General features: G+C 46.8%; 1 protein-coding gene across 5 annotated transcripts in view; it reads left to right on the top strand.

The window, feature by feature from the left end:
• The window catches only part of SPAG17 (sperm associated antigen 17), a 300,949-nt gene that overhangs the window by 233,785 nt on the left and 44,790 nt on the right, over window positions 1-22,374 (top strand). For all 5 annotated transcript variants that reach the window (XR_003996664.1, XM_030534836.1, XM_030534846.1 and 2 more), the window contains exons 29-31: window positions 270-414; window positions 1,724-1,878; window positions 2,337-2,522. Coding sequence is in view for 4 of the 5 variants with exons in the window: in XM_030534836.1 (XP_030390696.1) it covers window positions 270-414; window positions 1,724-1,878; window positions 2,337-2,522 (486 nt within the window). In the remaining variant the exon portion in view is untranslated. The remainder of the gene's footprint in view (window positions 1-269; window positions 415-1,723; window positions 1,879-2,336; window positions 2,523-22,374) is intronic.

The following is a 22,374-nucleotide window of genomic DNA, read 5'->3' as shown; positions in this document are numbered from 1 at the left end:
AGTTTAAAGATCTGGCTGATAGCATTTGTTACAGAATTTGTTCATTGGATATGTTTCCTTAGATCTCTAATATTATACTATTAAAGATACACAGGGTATTAGATTTGGAAAAAACTCTGAACTTTCAAACCACTGAGCAATATAAAATTGTGTTGTTTAGCTTTGTCAAATGTGCAGTATCTTATCTTATCTATCTAATGTATTATTGATACTGCTGTTACAGTGGTATCTGAGAGCCATTGGAAACCAGTATTCTTTTACCCTTCCAGGTTATGATAATGCGAGAAGACAAGGTGCTAATGGTTCAGAAAATGGATGATACCAAGATAGTGGATCATGCTGATGGTACTAGAATTACCACATTTTATCAAGATTATGAGGAACCTTTTGTATCTGAGGATAAGGAAGAAATAGGTAAAATCAAAAAGGGAGCAATTCCCACTCCTGTATCTTGTAAAACTGTAATATTTCAACATAAACAATAGATTTTCCAACCAAGGTTTTATATGTATAGCCTACACAACAAATCTGATCTCAGTTGGTCTAGGATGGGCTTCTTTGGAGAATTTTATTTCTTCAGGAGTTGTTATATAGACTTCAATGTGGCAAAAGAGAGGTAACAAGCAGGTCTTCCATCCATCCATTGATCCACTTATTTGACCCTCATCACTGTGGTAGTAGCCGCATACTTCTCATTACAGTTCTACCTCGATATAACACTGTCCTCGGGAGCCAAAAAATCTTACCATGTTATAGGTGAAACCTCATTATATTGAACTTGTTTTGATCCGCCTGAGTGTGCAGCCCCATCCCTCCCCCCCTCGAGCTCTGCTTTACTGCGTTATATTCAAATTCATGTTATCATCGAGTCGTGTTATATCGGGGTAGAGGTCTGCTTTAAAAAAAAATCCCTCTCTTTCTTTCCTGTCATCAACAAGCAGACTAAGGGTGTTTGATTTTTAAATTACTGGATCTGTGAGAAGTTGGTACTATTGTGAGAAAGCCTAGGTGCAAAGAGGTGTGTTTTTACATTTGTCTCTGAATGCAGTGAGGCTAATGGTCATTCATATTCCTTCTGACAGTATGTCCCTTTGGTCCAGTTGCTGTGCAGGTTCTGTCTCTCAGGGTCAGGTGCCAACCCGTGTTGGCTGACAGTGACATTGTTCTAATGGAATGTAGTAGGAGGTTCTGGTCATGAAGGGAGAAATGGTAGACAGGACTATGTAAGACTTTTAAACTGGATTATGTATTCAAAGGGGAGCCAGTCTAGAGACTAGCATATCAGGATGGTGTGTTCCTTGTGAGCTGTGTTGCTGAATAGGTGGGCTGATGCATTTTCTCACAGCATGGGGCTTCCTTCCCAGATATAAAGAATTGCAATAGTACAGCCTACATGTTACAAATGCATGGATTATTTTGGCTAGGTCTACTACACATAATCGTCTGACAAGCCATATATGATAGTGAGGATTTTCTGCTATTGTAGCTACTTGGATGTCCAAATACAGTGCAGAGTCTAAGAGAATTCCAAGCCTACATATTGCTTTGAGAATATAAGAGCAGGTGCCTTTGATGAAAGTAATTTTTATGGAGAAGCGTTCATCAAGGTGCCCTATGCAAGAGCTGAAGGACCAGCCCTATTGGAGATAAAGAAACTGAGACATAGATTGTTCCACAGTTCATGTCCTCCTGTTTGGTGTAGCTAACCTGTGTTCATTACTAGGTGAATCTCCCCAAACTATCAGAAGGAAAGTAAAATGCATACGAGTGGAGAATCCTGACTTTGCTACGGTTATAACAAATTGTGAAGACAGCACGTGTTGTACCATCTTTGGAGATGGGACATCTATTATAGCAAAGCCACAGGGAACATATCAGGTGAGCATTAGTCTAAGATTATAACAGTGTAATGTATGTGTTTGTGTTCTGAACTTCTCATCCCTGCTTTTGTCTCCTCTTTCCCTAGCTATCATAACTCCCTTTTCTATGGCCTTTCCACATCCTATCCAGATTCCAGCTTTGCAGAATGTGGCCACTCCACCTATACTCAAACTCCACAACTCCGTGGATTCCCATTTACTTCAGAAGCCAGTTCAAAATTTATCTCATATTAAAAATATTAATGTTTAAAATATTGCACAGACTAACATCAGCCTACGTCATGGGCTTTGTCTTTCTCTGTTTCCCTCTCCGCTCCCTCCAAACAGGATAATTACATATTAAAGGTCTGGACTGGATTTTTCTTCCTGAATTCAACAATTGCTCATTTTCAAATTGCTTCTAAACTCAGAAGTCAACCATTGGCAGCTGAACCTCCTCTCCTCTTGTTATGGCAGGTGTTACCTTCCAGTACCGGCTGCCTTTTCATTGATGACGATTGTTCAGCAGTTTATTCCCATGAGATTTTCAATAAAACTCAGCTTCTCTGCAAGCGTGAGGAGAAACAAGCAGGGAGATACATTATGAAACACACCTCCAATGTTATCTGTGAGATGCTGGATCCTGAAGGAAATCTTTTCAAGGTAAAATACCAAGTAGGAAGTCAGAACTTGTATTTTGTGTTAAGTAGTTTTATCTACTTTGTAAATGGAGAGCTTTGTAGCCCTGTAGTATTAATACTGTGGGTGGGCAGCTTAGCCAACCAAATGTCACAGCAGCTGGGCACTGGATATGGTACCTCAGCATAGAGTAGACTTCAGTCTGGAAGTGACTTTTGGAGCTCCCTCACCTTTTAGAGGCAAAAAAAGAAGTGTCACACAAAATGAGACCCTTGGTGTGCAACTGCATCATGTCTGTAAAGTCACATTGAGTAATGTGACTTATTGCACAATTTTAAGCAAAGGAAGTTGCTGTAAGAGTTGGGATCTGAACAGGGGAAAGGATATTGAGCATTTTCTTACAAAATCCCACTAAAATATTTAAACTCAGTAAAGCAAAACCAGTTGTAAAAAGTGTGATTCAGTCTCTAGAGACACACTGCTTTGTGTTGTGATCCTTTCTAATCTTGAAAGCTAGATGGGTTTGAGCTAGGTTAGTACTTAGATGTGAGTCCATGAAGCAGCATCTAGGGGATAGGAAGTCACGTTGGTTACTAATCAGGAGGTGTTTTTTCTGACTCGGTATTGTGCTTCCAGTGTTGTGCTTAGTGGTGGTGTGTTTCCACATGTAATCTCTTTCTTGCAATAACTTCTTTATAGTTAGGTTTGCAACCAGCTTTCATTTTCCCAGGTTCATTTACTACCTTAATTCAGCCTTGTGAAGGGGAACACTCACTGCCAGTGCCGTCTAGGGCTCAGGCGGGGATGTGGCAGGTCGTCTACTTCCCAGGTGTTCCACTTTCTTACTACAGCTCTGCCCATGGTGGTCTGTCCTCTCCATGACACAGGCCTCGAGCCAAGTCACACTTTCAAGTATATATAAAGAGTCTGATAATGGGGAAATCTTCAGAACTCAGTAAGGGATTCCCCTTGGCTCAGGGTCTTGTGGTCCAGACCTTCATACTTTCAGGGTCTCCCTACACCTAGGTTCCCCACCTAGGGTTGTCCCTCTTTAGGGATTGGTAGGGGAGCATGGGCCCACCCTCACCACTGGGCTGTGATCCAGTGCACAATGGTAGGCAGCTAAGTCCAGCACCTTGGGAAACTATATGGCTTACTCCCTGGATCACTTCCTTCCAGTCCCCTCTCTTCCCCCTTTCCCCCTGGGTAAAGTAAATAACTTAAACACAAAGATACAGTCTCGACCTTCAGAGAGTCACTGGTCTCTTCTTTGTAGACTTGGTCAGATCTCTGTAGTCAGCCTCAGACAGCAAGAACTCCTGTGATGCTTCTTCCCAGGAGCTCAGAATGCAGGTCAACTCATCTCACTATCTGCCTCCCACTGAGCTACTCTGCTTCCCTTTTTAAGCTCCTCCTCCAGCGTGTGCAGGCTTTGCAGGTGCTGTGGGATGGGGCTGCCTGGCTCAAGAGTAGCCCTTTAACCCCTTCCTTTCCTGTGTAAGGTTTGTGCACTCCATCACAATCACCCATGGGTGTATGCATTATGATACAATCTTTAATTACATGATCACATACTGTTTTTTTCACAGGATCCCTGGTTCATTCAATGCACAAGCTGGACCGTGACTCACTAAATGAGCAGCTATCTTGGGCTTTTCTATAGCACTTATCATTGTAGTAGCTAATAATTCACAAACATTAATTAATTTAACTTCACAACATCCCTGTGAGATGAGGTGGTATTAGTTCCATTTTACAGATGATACACTGAGGTACAGAAAGATTAAGGTCAAAAGTTTCCACTAATTTTGTGTATCTAATCTAAGACACCTATGACCTGATTTCTCAGAGTATTTAGCATTATGTAGCATTTTACATGTTCAAAACACGGCTTCGGTTGACTTTACTTGCAGCCATGAATGCTCATCACTTTTTCAGAACAGACCTCAAGGTTTCAAATTGGGCACCCAGAAAATGAGGAACTCACAATTAGTGATCACCTGTGACAAGTTTGGTTTAAGTGACTTCAGCATCACACAGGCAGAGGCAGATATAGAATACAGTTCAATGGAATACAGCATCATCAGCTGCCTTAACCATGAGACCTTCTCCTCTCTTCCTGCAATCTCCTGTGTCATTCACAACATATCTTCAAATTTCTACAACAAATGATGTGTAGCGTTTCCATAGACAACAACCTCCTTCATTTTGCACAATTCTGATTCACCCCAAAGTAGGTCTATCCTCTCCTGTGCACTGAATGAGTCAGAGGTCATGTGGAAAAAAGAATACATGCTCATGTCATAATGTATACGCACAAGGGGGTGAGGAGCAAATCAAGATTGCAATGCAACCTTAATTCTGGCATTTCCTGACTTTGGAGTGCTTGACTTTGCAACCTTAATGTATTTTTATATAGTTTTTTGAGTGTGATTTCCTATGTTTTTAAAAGAGCAAATTGAATAAACAGAAATTCTATTTTGTGGCATAATACTGATACTCATGTTCCTTATGTAGCCTTTTGTTTTATTTAAAGTGAATTTAGTGATTACACTACCATGAGTTCGGCTCCAGTTGCTACAGTTTTAAACATAACAGGGCGAAATGGTCTCTGGTGCTTTTCTCAAATATGGAGGCTCTATGAACACACGTAGTCCATGGTCAATGACCACAGACACAATAAGAACTACAAAGTCTTATCTGTACTTCAAGTTTTACTAAAGCAATAAGTAAAGTTACAATTACCCGTACATATAGATATCCTGCAAAAACCTATGCAATAATTATAACTGTATTTGTAATCACATCCTCAAAGATATTCTTGGGTCTGATGAACCCCTCAATAGATGATAATCGCTAGAGGGGTAGTTCCTGCTGGGGTTCTTGTGGGGTCTTCTCACTTTTACTCAACGAGGCAACCCTTTATTGTATTGTAATTCTAGTCACACTTAACATCTTATGCATATCCATGAAGGTATCAGTCAGCCTTCTTTCCCTTATCTGAACTTTCACATCCCATGAATATTGGTGTGCCCTGTTTTTCATAGGTTGTTCATAGTTCCTCTTATTCTCATTGGCATTTATGAATGACATGTATCCTGCAGTCAGGACAGACATTTAAAGATATTACAGTCAGGTGTCTCATGGTCTCAGACAATATATTTGAGGTTTATTGCAATCCATTTTTTTGTAACCTCACCTATTGGCACATCTTATGCAGTAACCCTGTGACCCTACGAGCATAGAGTTATTCCAAAGTCACTCACTTTTGTCAAACATTCTTAAACCTATGGCTTAGTATGGCTAAGCTAAAATCTTACAGGTCTCAGACTGTAGGCCTTGTATTTCAGCCATGCTTTACTTATATACCTAATACACACTCATCACTCCTAACTACTTATCAGTCCTATACTTCTAAAATTCTACAATTCAAATCTATTTTGCAAGCACTGATTATATATGAGTTGACCATGACATCACATGACACAATGATAAATGGATGATAAAATAAACTAATAAGCTACAGTCAGCAGGGATGGAACTTTTAGATCCTCCACACACAGACCTTAGCTACTTATTTGAGAAAAGGAGTAATTGATGATAGTAGTAGGTTGTCATCCTCTATGTGGGCCAACATTGGAAGGGGTGGGGCACAGACTTTGCCAGTGGGTTTCACAGTACTTTGCTGAGGAATGATGAAACTCTAGAATTCCATTCCAGACTCTCAAGGGGAGTCTACTCTAGTGGACACAAACTTTTTTGCCCATTCTCCCCAAGATTGACTCCTGTTTCATCCTTTCCAATGACCTATCTATTCACCACCCCTGATTTGTTATCTCTGTCCTGTGTTCCTTGCCTAATCTGCTCCAGTCACCATTCTTCAGACTTATCAGCCCAGTCTCAGTCTCCTTACACCGCCGGTCCTAGTTTCACACACAGGACTCGCTGTCTGAATCCCAGTCTCCCCTCCACCCTTCCAAGCTCTCCCATCCCACATCCAGTCTCAAACTCCTTATCCAGCCAGTCACAGTTCCTCTTCCAATATATCTCTCCCTTCCACCCCCCACTGTCTTCTAGTACCAATCTACCTCCCCAGACACATCATTCAATGTCAGTCCTTCCCCTTACCCACTTCCCGACTTCTTGCCCCAATCTCCACCCTTACTGGCTCCTGGTCCCAGTCTCTTTGTCCTGCCAGTCCCAGTTCTCCCCTTACTCCATGTTGATAGATGTTTGGCTGTGTGTGTGTGTTCTTTCTGCATGCTGTACTGACTCTGGCCCAATAGCCTGTACAGCAGGCTCCGATTCAACGGCCCAATAAATGCACAGACTCAGTTCAAAGGCATTTGGTCAGGTTTATTGTCAATGAAGGACAGTCCTAATGTCCTGGCTCAGTGGTTAAAGGTACACTAACACATGTATGCTCGTTGCAATGGACTAGCTCAATTAATGGCAGGACTTTCCATTATCCCCTAGGCCAGCTAAAAACACTCCCACTGAGATTTTTTTTATATATCAATACAAACAAATTATGCACTGTCCCTCTGACATAGTTAGTTAACACCCTCTTACATAGCCACTTAGCACCCATCCCCTTGTACATCTCTAACCATCACACTGTCGTCCTGACCTTATCTTTAGGATGGGTCAGCGTGTTCCTGTTATCTTTAGGGAATGTGTTGGTATTGAGGTGTTCTGGTACCAACCTTCTGGAATGTGTTTGCGTGAGTGCTCTGTGCATAGCACCTCAGGAATGTGTGTTTTTGCAGTATCAGCCCAGTTCTTGCCAGATGCTGAGAAGGGCCTGCCTCTAGCTTACAGCCTGATTTTGCTTTATATTAGCAAAGTTTTGAACACTACGCTAGCCCAGGCCTCAGGCCTCATACCAGGCCTCTGATACAAGGGCTTATATTTCAGGCCCTCTTCCTATTACCCTCCATAGTTTTTTGTCACATCTGTCTCCCATCCCCACTGCCCTTTTTTCCGCTCCCACACCCTCCACTAGTGTCTAGTTCCAGTCTCCTTGTCCAGCATTCCTAGTCTCCCCCACAGCACTGTGTCTAATATTTGTGTTCCCCACCAACCAACTGGTTCCCAGTCTTCCCCCATTTCCCTCAGCATCTTCCAGTCACAGTCTCCTATCTCAGCCAGTTATAGTCACCATTTCTCCCTACCTCCAATCCCAGTCTCACCAAACTCTTTGTCCCAATCTACTCCTTTCCCACCCTGTCGTCTGGCTTTTGTCCCTTTGTATTTGAATCAGATGGATTATTCCTCTGATGCCTGGGTGCCAGAAGGGGTGGGGTCACGAGAGTCGAGCTCATCAGGAATTTTTCAACAAAACCGTTTTTTTCACAGAAAATGGTGATTCATCAAAACTGAAATGTTTCGCAAAAACTTTACAAAAGTATTGGGTTCATTCTGCACTGAAACAGAACAAATGTTGAAACCTGAAAAATTTTCATGAAATTCTTATTTTCCAGCCAGCCTTAACTGAGACCATAAGACAGACAAGGCTCCTTGCTACCTATTCTGGTGCTTGGCCCCACCACAGCTCAGAGCAGCCATTATAGAGGAATTCTGACTTCACCCTTGTAACCCTGGCCTGGAGTATGCTTGAATACTCTGTGAGGACAGCACACGCACAGTCTCATCAGCACTAGGAGCTGTGAGGGAATGGAGCATGCTCAGAGAGGATCAAATCTTCAGAGGTTTTAGCCAGTAAAATTGAAGAAGTCTCTCATCAGCATGTGCAAGTTATGATTTTTTCAAAGTTTTTTAACTTGGCCAGATTTGGGCAGACATTCATGGAGAAAGCAAAAGACACATTCCAGAAACAAAAGCTTTCCCTCTTCCGAATTTCAAGTCCCTGATGCAAAACATAAGGATGTAAGAGCTATTCAGAGAAAGATATCATTGGAAATTTTAAATTTAGACAAAACAGTCTGGCAAAGTTATATAAGCAACTGAAAACAGGTCTTATTATGGGAAGTGTTGTGTAACTTTAATAATACGTGGTGTGACCTACAAGTACATACAAAAAGATACATTAAAAGAATCGTAAGGTTGCAAAGTCAACCATTCAAAAGACGGGAAATGGAGGCATTAAGGTTACTTGTGCAACCATAATCCAAGCCTCTTATGCATGTGTGCTGGGATATAGTCTTGCCCAGTATCACATCAGAAATCTGTGGTAAAGTCTGGAATAGAATCCAGATTTCCTGGAGTCCATGCCAGCACCTGAACCCAAAGAGAATATCCTTTCACTTCTTGCAACTTTCTGACTCATTCACTGTCAGTCTGGTGCACTAAATGAGGCCTCTAAAACAAATAGTCTCTAATGACATGATTAGATATTACCATTTGAATTAAAGGAGTAATTAGTAGTAGTAATATGTTGCCCTGTATGTGAATAAGCTACAAGAGGGAGACACATTTTGCTTACACAACTATTTAGTAGTCAGAGGGGAATGTTGGGAATAAGGGTTCCTGATCCTATTCCTTGCTCTGGAAGGAAGTGTGGTCTGATAGTTACAGAGAGTCTAGCTCAGTACCTAGAGCTGGCACATTAATTCTGAAAGGTAGCGTGGCTAAAGGGATAATCCTTGGGTCTTTACCCTATTAGAAACAGGGGTCTATTCTCAGTTCTAGCAGTGATCTTTTCCAACCACTCAGGTTTAAGTAGGTTCATGAGCCCTTGTCCAGTAACCACAGCTGGGAAGTGCAAAGAATTATTAACACCAATCAGTAGATGATCAGTTGGCTCCCCCTCCAGCACACCTTCCCCTAGGCCAAAGAGGTTTGCTGCTGCTGAACCAGTGTGTGGTTACCATGTGGGAAGTTGAGTGGAGCCTAGGAGCATACTCAGTTTATTTGGCATGTAGCAGCTTTGTGGGTCTGGAGAATAATCAGTGCAAATGGAGTTTTTAGAAATGGTAGCAGCAAGCCTGCAAAAAGCTGTACTGAGCATATGCAAATGAGAATTGTCAGAAGCTTGTAACTCAGACAAATCTAGAAGACTTTTCCTAGAGACAGAAAAAGGCACCTCTCTGACTTCTGAAATATACCCCGGCCAAATGTCAAGTTATTGCTCCAAAGCATGAAGGTGCAAGAGCTCTTCCAAGAAATCATTGGGAAAATGTTTTACCATTGACAAAAATACCTATTTGTCACTAACCTCATTTCCAGAAACCGCTGAACCATCTTTGCTGAAACGATCCAAATATTTCAGCCTGAGGAAGAAAACTAGAATGGAAAATTTAAGCTCAAACAGTCTGGCAAATTTAGAAATAATTGAAAGCTATAGACATTACTACAAGCAGGGATTTCTCTACACCTCCCCTGAATTTCCCCACCCCCACCCTCCAGTTTTGTGAATTAGTTACATGCAGTGTTGCCAATTTAGTGATTGATTGGAAATTTGAAATTTGAAATTGAAATATTAATACATATTTTAAAAGCATATCAAGTGTATGATAAAATATGTGTATCTGAAAAAGTATAATAGATTTTAAAAGTATGTACATAGACTAGCTTCCTTATACAGCTTTTGTTTTTATGACAATGTCAGTGCATTCATTTTAGTGATGTTGGCCAAATTATGATTTGTAAGCAAAGTCTAAATGAGCTCTCACTGACAGCTAGTGATGAGCTGGTGGTTGCGGGGGAAAGGCTTCAGGACCAGATTGCATTTACAGTCACACCTGATCTACCTAGATATCCAGCAGACAGAGCTGTGTTGCCCAAGTGATAGATTTTGGCTGGGGTTGAGTTACTAATCACTTGAATGTGGTGGGGAGAGGGGGGAATGAAATGTTGTTATTCTTATGGTATGCGTAAAGGGCAGTAGAACTGTACTTAGCCTGTGCTGATTGAGGGCATCAAGAGAGAGGGTGGGGACAGGTGTTTTGCTTGATGGTCTGCCTGAGTCACAAGTACCTGCCCCTCTCCACTGTTTAAAGACAGAGCTGATTAAGCTCCATAGATAGTCTTTTGTTTTGTTAAGTGACCACTACAGCTGAAATCACTGATAATCAGGTCTAAGTGGAAGAGAGAGCCCAGTCTGCACTAGCAGCAAGGTTCTCCCACTGAGAGCTCAGCTGAAATCACTGTGAGCTGGGTGGAACCTCAAGAGACATGTGAACAAACATGGGTGTGGCATCATACTTTCTATTTAAGCAAGAGATACCACACGCTACAAACTGGAGACCAATCTTAAGTGCGTTGTCACTTGTTCATCCTGAAGTTGAACACTGGTTCCGAACAAGACCAGCAAATGCTCACTATCTTTCTGCAAGAAACTCAACTGACTGTCTAGAAGCATATGGTGCAACAGTGAAAGACTCAACAATTGAAAAAGTGAAGACCTCTCTCACCACGTTCAAAAAATTTGCATACATGGCTGATGGATGCACCGATGCAAATGGGCAAGTATTAAGTCACTGTGTACATTATCTTGATGTCAGTGGAAGGCCAGTAGATGCATTTCTAGATTTTCAAGTTACAGAAGACACATCGGCTGCATCTGTGACAACCCCACATCTTAGAAGAGTTAAATGCTTGTCAGTTGGACCCCAAACAGATGGCTGCTTGTGCATTTGATAGAGCTGCAAACTTCTCTGGAAGACATGGTGGTGTACAAGCTTTGCTCAGAGAAAAATGTAACCCTAATCTCTCCTATACACCATGCAGAGGCCATCTACTCCAACTAGTGCTAGTACAAGTTGCAGACTCTTCAAAAAAAACATTTTAAAAGCTATAAATTTAACATCTTCATTATATATTTTTTTCAGGAAGAGTCCAAAAAGACTGAATATCTTGGAAAATATAGAAGATACACTGGGACTGAAGTTCAAATTAGTCCAACCTGGAAAAACCCTCTGGCTTTCTCATGAGCGATCCTTGGCTGTTATCTGAAAATTACTCCAGCCATTATTTCTGACTTTGGAAATTATCTACCAAGATGGGATGGATCTAAGTAGTGAGGCTGGTGGATTACTTTTGCTACTATATTCAGAGAAGACTATTGCCACTCTCTTTCTTGTAAGTCTACTGTTGAAACCATTTAGGTCATTAAAAAATGCCATCCAGGCATCTGCTACAATGGTAGTAGATCTTTGTCCAGCAACAGAAGCTACATTTGGGTCAATCAGAGAGCTATCCATTGAAAAAGTATTGGAAGAAGCAAAGATTGCAGTCCAGAAGTTGACTAATGAAGGCATTTATATTGAATCCTTAAGTGAAGAGAACAAGAAGTGTTTAAGACAACTGAAAAAGTACATAGACTTCTTTTAGATTCTACTCAACCTCTACATAGCTTGTACAGATCCCTGTCCTATAAAACACTGATAGTTGAGTGAAGTGAGGCACTACCAGCAATGGGGCTGCCGTGTGCTCAGGACAGAATAGAGAATTTGAACACAGAGTGGAATATCATACGACAAATGAATGAAGATTTGACTTCAACTTCTTTTTTAACATCACTAGTGGCTCGACCCGATCTTTATGCTGTTTCCTGGGATGAAAAAAGTAGGAATTTATCTCTTGCTACTCCCAGTCACAACAGCTACTGCTGAGTGTTCACTTTCATCATTGAATAGAATTTTGTGTTCTGAAAGAAGTCATCTTCTGCCTGATCATGTGAATGAACTAATGAGCATATCAATTGAAGGAATGGAAGTACTGGACACACGAGAAGCCACTAAAGATGAACACATTGCTTTCAAGAAGTTCATTAACAGAGTTATGCAAAATTATTACAAGAAACCAAGAAGGATGTAGATGTCGTGCTTCATAGAAAGATTGAGTAGCCAACTTTAATTTGTGTGATAATTTCAAAACATGAATTAAATATATAAAATAGTCATGAAACAGGTTTCAGTTTTTACTATGGTGCCATACAGCACACCTTCACCCCTCAATTCCTGGGGAAAACACTGATTAAAAGCTTCATGTATAATAGCAATAAACTATGGACAAGCTGAGGAAGCTGTTACACACACACACACACACACACACACACACACACACACACACACACACACACACACACACACACACACCAAGGACCAGATTTGTAATGGTAATAAGCACCTAGTGGGATTTGCAGAAGTGCCTCAGCACCAAGCTCCCTTTGAAATCAATAGGTCCTAGGCACATAGCTGGTTTAGAAAATAACCAAGATGTGTTGGATATTAACAGTTTTTTCCGTTGTTTCATTACTGTAGAAAGGTCTTGTAGGTATCAATCAAGGTAAACTACCATCCCCTATATGCATCTCAATTCTGATAATATATTGGTGCCTTCAATTCTCAATTGCTTTTACTTTCTCAGGTCTAGGACTGATTCCATCTATGTTTATTGTGTGTCCCAAATCGGTGTTCATGGAAAATGCACTTTTCCTTGTTTAGCTTCAGTCCAGACTGACTGATAGGGTTAGGACTTCCATCAAAGACCTATATATCAAAATATTACCCGTGAATGCTACAACTCCATTTCTATTCATTAACAGTTCTGTCATCTTTCAGGTGCAGTGTGAATGAGTGCGGCCAGGGCTCGACCCTCTTCGGGGGGAGGAGGGGAGCCACACCAGCTCATTACACCCCGGTGGGTCCGGGGAAATAGTCCAGCAGTCCTCGCAGCAATTGCCTGCTCCACAGGGCAAGAGGGCTCAGGCCCGGGGCAGGGCTGAGCAACAATACCCGTTAGGCCCTGGCCCTCGGTGAGGGTGGGGGCAACAAACACTGAGTCAGTAGGCTCAGGCCCTTGGGCACAGCCGAGCAACAAGAGCAGTTAAGGTCCTGGCCCTCGGTCAGGGCGGGGCAACAAACACTGAGTCCGTAGGCTCAGGCCCTTGGGCAGGGCTGAGCAACAATAGCGGTTCTAATAGGCTTTGGCCTCCCTAGGCCAGGGAGAGAGGGAGTCTGCCACCCAGGAGTTGGGTGGCAGGGGGGACGCAGGCCCTCCCACTCCACTGCGTCCCAGCCCAGGGCCCTCTGGCAGCAGCTGAGGATCCGCTGCTTAGTCAATGGGGATCCTGGCCGCAACACACTGACATAGGATCTGGTAATGCTGCAGCCAGACTGGGGTCGGCTGCCCCCGGGTCACTTCCGTACTCCCCCTCGGGGCCTACCTGGGTCCTGACGTCGGCCTTGGCAGGGTCCAGGAGCATGGGCTCTTCGCTGCCAGGGCTGGGTGGCAGGTCCGGCAACTCCTCCGGATAGTCAGCCCAGGGTAGCTCCGGCGGTTCCTCCGGGTAGCAGGCGCGGGGAAGCTCCGGAAGCTCCTCCGGATAGCAGGCCCGGGGGGAGCTCAGGCCAGCCTGGGCAGCTGCCCTGGGTCACAGGGGGTTCCCAGTCTCGAGCTCCCTGAGGGACATCTGCTCACTCTGGCTGCTGGGGCCTGACTGAGCTCTGAGGGCCGGCTTTTATAGTTCCGGGTTGCCACCTGACCCTTTGAGGGGTGGGCTCAGAGCTCTGTAGCTCCGCCCACTCTGGCCTCCAGCTGGGCTTTTCCTCCTCTGGCCAGGGGGGGCGCCACACCGAATCACTACACACACACACCCTCAAGTCTGGCTCCCGCTCGTCGGGGCCAGGCTCTTCCATCCCTCCGAGATGGGACATGAAGTCTGCATTCACATGTTCCTTACCAGCCCGATGCTGGATGGTGAGCGCATAGGGCTGTAAGGTCAGATACCATCGCAAGAGACGAGTGTTATTATTTTTAATATTCATCAACCATCGGAGGGGGGCATGGTCCGTGACTAGCGTGAATAGGGCCCCAAGGAGGTAGTAATGTAGGGCGTCACAGGCCCACTTTATAGCCAGTGCTTCTTTCTCAATCACCACGTATTTCTTCTCCCGGGGAAATAATTTACGACTGAGATATAGGACTGGATGGTCTTCTCCATCCACTTCTTGAGACAGGACGGCCTCCAGCCCCACCTCTGAGGCATCCATCTGGGGAATGAACCTCCAGTAGAAATCCGGGCTGTATAGGACTGGCTCCTGGCATAGGCACGTCTGGAGTGTCCGGAAGGCATTTTCACATTCTGGGGACCACCATATCTGTCGGGGGCTGTTCTTGGTCAACAGTCCAGTTAAGGGCGCTGCGATGGAAGCAAACTGGGGAATGAACTGCAGATAGTACCCTACAAGCCCCAGGAACTGCTGGACGTGGCGTTTTGTTGTAGGCATCGGGCAGGCTGCCAGGGCTTGCACTTTTCGAATGAGGGGCTTCACTCGTCCTCCCCCGATAGTGTATCCTAGATACGTGGTCTCCTGCCATCCGATGCGGCATTTTTGGGGGTTGGTCGTCAATCCCGCCTGTCGCAGGGACCGCAGGACCGCTGCTACCCTTTCCAGGTGGTCTTACCAATTGCGGCTATAGACCACGACATCGTCCAGATAAGCCGCTGCATAGTCTCGATGGGGCAGCAGTGGGCGATCCATTAGCCACTGGAACATCGCCGGGGCCCCATGGAGGCCAAAAGGCAGCCGTATAAATTGATAGAGTCCCGTCGGAGTGGCGAACGCCATCTTTTCCTTAGAGGAATCATCAAGTGGGATTTGCCAATATCCTTTACTGAGGTCGAGGATGGTGATAAACTGGGCCTCCCCGAGGCGGCCCAGCAGCTCGTCCACATGGGGCATAGGATAGGCTTCAAACCGTGAGATGGCGTTCACCTGCCGGAAATCTATACAAAACCAGCGGGTGCCATCGGGCTTGGGTACCAAGACCACTGGGCTACGCCACTCACTCTGGGATGGCTCGATGACTCCCAAGGCCAGCATGGCCTGCACCTCTTCCTCCACCTCTTGGCGCATCCGGTATGGCAGTGGCCTGGTCGTTTCCCGGATTACTTTCCCCAGCTCGGTCTGGATAGAGCGATAGACCAAGGTCGTGTATCCAGGTAGGGCCGTGAAAGTTCCCTGGAACGCCTGCAGGAGACATTTGGCCTGCTTGCGCTGCTCTTCCGTTAGGGTGTCATCGAGCAGGGGAGCCGCGAGGTCCTCTGTCTGGGGTGCGCGAGGACCCAGCTCCGGCTCTGGTGGGTAAGGGTTAATCAGCAGGCCCTCCCGGTCTCACCACGGCTTCAACAGATTTACATGGTATCGCTGGGTCTTCTTACACCGGTCGGTTTGGTGGATCTCATAAGTGATGAGTCCAACCTTCTGAGCTACCTCGTAAGGCACCTGCCAACAGGCCAGCAGCTTTGACTCCCTCGAGGGCAGGAGGAGCAGAACCCAGTCCCCGGGTTCAAAGTCATGCACCTGCGCTGCCTGGTTATAAGTCTGTTCCTGCCGGTTCTGAGCAGCCTTTAAGTTTTCACAGGCCAGGGCTCCAGCCTGGGCAAAGTATTCTTGTAGTTGGAGGACATACCTCAGGAGTCCCTGGGTAGGAGAAGGGGGCTGCTCCCATGTTTCCCGCATTAAGTCCAATAACCCCCGTGGACGCCGTCCATACCACAGCTCAAATGGGGAAAACTTGGTTGAAGACTGAGGCACCTCCCAGATGGCTAGCAGCAGAAGAGGGAGCAACTGGTCTTAGTGTAGTAGCTCCTCCGGGGGGAACTTCCGCAACATCTCCTTGAGGGTCCGGTTGAACCGTTCCACCAGGCCATCTGTTTGCGGGTGGTAGATAGAGGTGCGTAATTGTTTTATCCCCAGGAGCTTGCAGACCTGTTGTAGCAGCCTGGAGGTAAGATTGGTGCCTTGATCGGTTAGAATTTCTCGGGGCAGGCCCACTTGAGCAAAGATCTTCACCAGTTCCCAGCGATGGTCCGGGCCTCCGCAAGGGGATGGCCTTGGGGAAACGGGTGGTGTAGTCAATGATGACCAGGACATACTGGAACCCGGCAGCACTTTTTGGGTGCTGGCCCACCAGGTCCATGGCCACTCATTTAAAAGGTCTCTCGATTATAGGCATGTGGACCAGGGGTGCCTTGGGCACGCGCTGAGGAGCAGCTAACTGGCACTCTGGGCAGGAGCTAAAATAGTTCCTCACCTCCTGGTGAATACCAGGCCAGAAGAACCGCGTCAATATCCAGGTGAGGGTCTTCTCCTGGCTCAGATGCCCAGCAGCCGAGATGTCATGTGCCAGCTTCATCACTGCTCGCCGGTGACACCGCGGTACCAGCAGCTGTGTTTGGGGTTCCTTCGTGCGGGAGTCACGGTCAATCTGGTAAAGACGTTCCCGGCATAGTTCGAAGTGGGGCCACTGGGTTGCGCGCTGGGGGTCAATGATGTTCCCATCGACTGCTGCAAGTTGTTCATAGGCCCGGCTTAGCATAGGGTCCACTCTCTGGTCCTGGCAAAAATCAGTATGGAGGAGGGGGTTGACCCCGGGGTCCAGCAGGGGATTTTCGGTCCCTTCCACCTCTGGTTCCGGTCATGGGGTTCCGCATCCCTCTTCTGGTTGGGCCTCCTGATGCTCTCTCTCCAGTGCCGGGGTCAACCAGAGGACCTCCTCGAAGACAGGCCAGTCCCGCCCCAGGATCACCGAGTACACCAGTCGAGGGGCCAAGCTGACGATGATTCGTTGGGTGACGCCAGCTGACACGGGACTGTCAGCGGGACCCAAGCACTAGGGTAAGGCCAGACGTCCCCATGGATGCACTGCAGGTGAATCAGGCCTAGGCGGGGATCTGCGTGGGGTCCCAGAGTCTGGCGGATGAGCGTCTGGCTGCAGCCAGAGTCGATCAACGCCTGGGTGGCAAGGTCCCCAACAACTACTGGAACCATGAGCTTGGGGACCTGGGGTAGCCGAGCCCGGGTGTCCCCTGCACAGACCTGCCCGAAGCTGCAGTCCATTTCCGGGCAGTCCAGCTGCAAGTGTCCGGACTTCCCACAGCAGAAACAGGGTCCGAGTTCCGGGCGACCGCCCTGGGAGCGGGCTCCCCTCGAACTTCTAAGGGGACTTTGGTGGACCCTCATGGCCCCCGGCACGGAGGCCGCCGGTCTGGCCCAGGGGGCAGGATCCGGCCGTCTGAACCGGGACCCCTGGAGGGCATCCTGCCCGCGGCCAAGGCTTTGTGGCCCGGACGGGGCGTCTCCCTTCCGGTCCAAGTTCGAGCCATCGGGCACGGGGCTTTGGGATTGGAAGGCGGGCCCCACGGGCGTTTCGGCTGCGAGAAAGTCTTCCATCAGCGAGACTGCCGCGGCCAATGTTGCCGGCCGATGGCGGAGCACCCAGGCCCATCCTCGGGTCGGTAGGGTGTGCACAAACTGCTCGAGGACTACTTGTTCCGTGACCTCCTCTGCCGTCCTCATTTCTGGCTGTAGCCATCGCCAACATGCCTCCTTCAGGGCTTGGGCCACCAGCTGAGGTCGGGCCCCCGAGGGATATATCTGGCTCTGGAACTGCTGTCGAAAAGTCTCGGGGCTGACATCCAAGGCGTCCAAAATCGCTGCCTTTACTTGGCTGTAGTCCTTGGCTTCTTCCATTGTCAGCCCCCAGTACGCCGTCTGGACAGTCCCGGTTAGGTACAGGGCCAGAAGGGTGGCCCATTGGTCCCGGGGCCACCCTGCGACGAGGGCCACCCGTTCGAACGTGACCAGGAACGCCTTGGGGTCATCGTCGGGGCCCATCTTTGTTAGTCGTACTGGGACGGCAGTGCATGGAGTCCCAGCGCCATCCTCTGCCGGCAGTTCTACAGGGTGTGGCAGTGCGGTCACCAGCTGCTGCAGCTGGGCTCCGAGCTGCTGGAGAAGCTGCTGCTGCTGCTCGAGCTGGGCAGCATGCTGCTGCCGCTGCTGCTGCTGGAGCTGGGCGGCTGCCTGCTGGTGCTGGTGCTGCTGCTGCTGCTGCTGCTGGAGCTGGGCGGTCTGCTGCCGGTCCTGGTTCTCCACCAACAGCTGAAACAGGTGCTCCATCTTCATGGTTCATTAAGGTAGGTCTACCCCTCCGGCCCCTTCTCACAGGGTCAAGGGTCCCGATGTCCCCACTACTGGTACCACGTGTGAACGAGTGCGGCCGGGGCTCGACCCTCTCCGGGGGGAGAAGGGGAGCCACACTGGCTCACTACACCCCGGTGGGTCTGGGGAAATAGTCCGGTGGTCTTCGCGGCAATTGCCTGCTCTGCGGGACAAGGGGGCTCAGGCCCGGGGCAGGGCTGAGCAACAATACCCGTTAGGCCCTGGCCCTCGGTCATGGCGGGGCAACAAACACTGAGTCCGTAGGCTCAGGCCCTTGGGCAGGGCTGAGCAACAAAAGCAGTTAAGGACCTGGTCCTAGGTCAGGGCGGGGCAACAAACACTGAGTCCGTAGGCTCAGGCCCTTGGGCAGGGCTGAGCAACAATAGCGGTTCTAATAGGCTTTGGCCTCCCTAGGCCAGGGAGAGGGGGAGCCTGCCACCCAGGAGTTGGGTGGCAGGGGGGACGCAGGCCCTCCCACTCCACTGCGTCCCAGCCTGGGGCCCTCTGGCAGCGGCTGAGGATCTGCTGTTTAGTCAGTGGGAATCCTGGCCGCAACACACTGACATAGGCTCTGGTAAAGCTGCAGCCAGACTGGGGTCGGCTGCCCCCGGGCCACTTCCGTACTCCCTCTTGGGGCCTGCCTGGGTCCTGACATCCGCCTTGCCAGGGTCCAGGAGTATGGGCTCATCATGGCCGGGGCTGGGTGGCAGGTCCGGCAACTCCTCTGGATAGTCAGCCCAGGGTAGCTCCGGCGGTTCCTCCAGGTAGCAGGCATGTGGAAGCTCCAGCAGTTCTTCCAGATAGCGAGGGCGGGGAGGCTCCGGCAGCTCTTCCCGGTAGTGGGCCCAGGGGTGCTCAGACCAGCCTGGGTGGCTGCCCTGGGTCACAGCGAGTTCCCAGTCTCGAGCTCCCTGAAGAACATCTGCTCGCTCTGGCTGCTGGGGCCTCACTGAGCTCTGAGGGCCGGCTTTTATAGTTCCGGGTTGCCGCCTGACCCTTTGAGGGGCGGGCTCAGAGCTCCATAGCTCTGCCCACTCTGGCCTCCAGCTAGGCTCTTCCTCCTCTGGCCAGGGGGGGCGCCACACCGTATCACTGCATGCACTGATAATCCAAAAAGGTAATCTTTGAAAGTAAAATCTCCGAATGGTTATGATAAATGTAGTCAGTTTAGCACTCTCTTTGGCTAAAGGAATTTGCCAGAATCTGCTTGAGGCAACCAGCTTGAAGAATACTGTAGCTCCTTTCACTTTGGGGAGGGAGTCATTCAGTGTTGGGGGGGTGCATTTTTCTCCCGCAACTGCTTCATTAAGTCTTTTAAGATCCACATATATTCTTATTTTTCCATTTTTCTTTATAATCAGTGTCATTGGGGCACACCAGACTGTTGGCTCAGAGATTTCCTCAGTGCCAATCTATTCCTTTCTCTGTAATTCAGTTTTTACTTTATGAAGCAATGGGACAGAAGTCCTGCAAGGTGTATGTATACTGTATGGCTCAGTGTTGTCTCAAGGTTATTTGTACCAAATCTCCTTTCAAAAGTCCAATACTACCAAATACTTTGTTGAATTCTTCCACTTTTCTCACTAGGCTCATGGTGGCTGCCACACTGCAGCTGAGAAGGTTGTTGTCTTTGATCCTTTGATCATATACACTCTGAATGCAAAGCTTTTGTCTCTGTAAGCTGTTTCTGTGGCGAACTGGCTCATGCAGTTCAGAATACTTCCAGGGCTAGTCAAGTCTGTTTCAGGTGATTTCACTGCTGGGAGGGGTCAAAGATGATTGTAAGTCCCTTCTAAGATGACTGTGACATCTATTCTGAGTGAATTTTAAAGTGAGTAGTCTTGCCATGAATATTCAGTTTCATTCTTGAGACTGGCTCTATCTATATCATCACCACATAACAGATGTCTGTAATATTAGTCAACTACCTGACTGCCTTGGTATGGCAAACAGCTGCAGAATGTCAATATTTTGTGCATTTATTGCACCTTGTACCTGTGGCTGGCCATGCATCATCTCTTGGGCTATGAATTTTTCCATGTCTTCTACATTTAGTCTGAAAAGCTTTATTGTTTGCCTGGATTATGTCCCTTTTAGGCTTAGGGATCTTATGATAATTACTTGTAGAACTCAATCTGCATCTGTTAACAGCTTCTAAACTAGTTTCTTGTTTTGAAAGTGTGGCAAATTGCTCTAGGTTTTGCTGTTTCACCAGCTCAAATTGCTTTGCTATTTGAATAGCTGTGTATAGAGTTAAATCTGTTCAAAATTGTGGTTGCTGTGAAAGATTTTTGTGATAATCCAATATCCAGCCTGTCTCTATTTTCATTTTTGTTGTCCTGAAATCAGTTTTCAATCAATGCATACATAGCTCTTGTAAAACATTCAAAATTCTCTCCTGGTTCTTGAATTCTCTGGTGAAAATCTGCATTTCATAAACTACATTTCTCTGAATATAAAGTATGCATCAAACATAACAAGAAACCTTGCATAGTTATCTTTTTTACTCTCTTCAGTAAAGGTTAAAGATTTAAAGATATGTTCTGCCTGCTTCCCCCTAGCATAAATTAAAGAACATTCCTCAATGTCTCCAGTTTCCGTGTGAAGTTTGGTTGCAATGCAAAATCTTGCAAAATACTTTGTCTGTCCATTATGAAGGTTTGTCAAAATTGAAGTTCTCTGGGGCATTAAAGAGTGGCATGGTGATGAGATCCATCCTGCAACCTGTGATGCTTTTTCTTTCCTTCTGTATCCAATCTTTGTTGCTTTATTCCTTCTGTGTCTGTTCTCCTTTGGCACTGGTTTACTTCTGTCACCATGTCATATACATCTTGTACACGGTAGATTACAAGGCTGCTACTAGAAGGTCAGGCTCCTGTACCATATATAGACTGGCTACATAGCCTCCTTCTCAGAGAGTGACCAGAAATATGTCTTCCATAAGATTCTTTAATATACTGCCAGGTATGACAGAGGTTAGCTTAAATAAGGTATATTAAACACATTGCCACCTTGTGGCTGAACAGTATAATAAAGTTTAGCTTTGCATTACAGACCCAAAGATGCCTAAGTTCCCTCTGATGGGCATATGCAAAGCCACCTAAGTACTGATGCTGCCCCACAGCTAATGAGCTTCTCTGAGCCTTCATTCATGCCTAAAACCCAGTGGGATTCTCAAACTAAGTGTTCCCCTGCCTAACTCACCTGTGGGTCCCAATTCAATGGGCATGTTCAGAGCACACCTAACTTATACAAAAGAAAGTGGGGGGGGGGTGTGAACACGCAGTAGCCCACTGGTTAGAAATCTCACCTGGAAAGTGAGAAACCTGTTTTCAAATTTCTGCTCTGCTTGCTTTGGAGTAGGAACTTGAACAGAGGTCTCACATATCCATGGTACTGTAAGTGCACTAGACTGTAGTGTCAACATCTTGCTGTTTCTCACTCTCTGACCTAGTGAATATTTAATTATTTATAAAAAGTGGAAAAGCTTCAAGAAGAGAGAGTGCCAGAAATGCATGCCAGAATATGCTATAGGCTGGTGAATAGGGCCCTCATCTAGAATGTGGGAGACCTGCTCCAAAGTAGGCAAAGCAGGGATTTGAAAACAGGGTTATAAGGGGATGGGTCTCTCTTTCTCAAAAAGGCTGACCTGGCTTAGGCACTTCCAGGAGAGGGTTCATGACTGAGAATCCTGAGTAGAGTTAGGCACCAAAATAACTCTGTGGATCATGGGCCCTCAACCCCTTCCTGCACCCTGCATGTTACTTGTGACTTAGGTAGCTCTTCTTTCAGTTTCTGCGATCACTTTCTTAGGCACCTAACTCTCTGTACAATGCAGAGATTGTTTAAGTTAGGAGAAATTGAAGATGGAATCCTCTTTATTTAAAAAAATGTACACAAAGCACTGTTTCTCTGAACACGGAGGAACAAACCATAGAGGGCAGTTTATTTGTTCACAGTTC

Source organism: Gopherus evgoodei, chromosome 1, assembly GCF_007399415.2.
Source record: "Gopherus evgoodei ecotype Sinaloan lineage chromosome 1, rGopEvg1_v1.p, whole genome shotgun sequence".
In the NCBI taxonomy this organism is placed as follows: Eukaryota; Metazoa; Chordata; order Testudines; family Testudinidae; genus Gopherus; species Gopherus evgoodei.
This window is presented reverse-complemented; position numbering and strand designations above follow the sequence as displayed.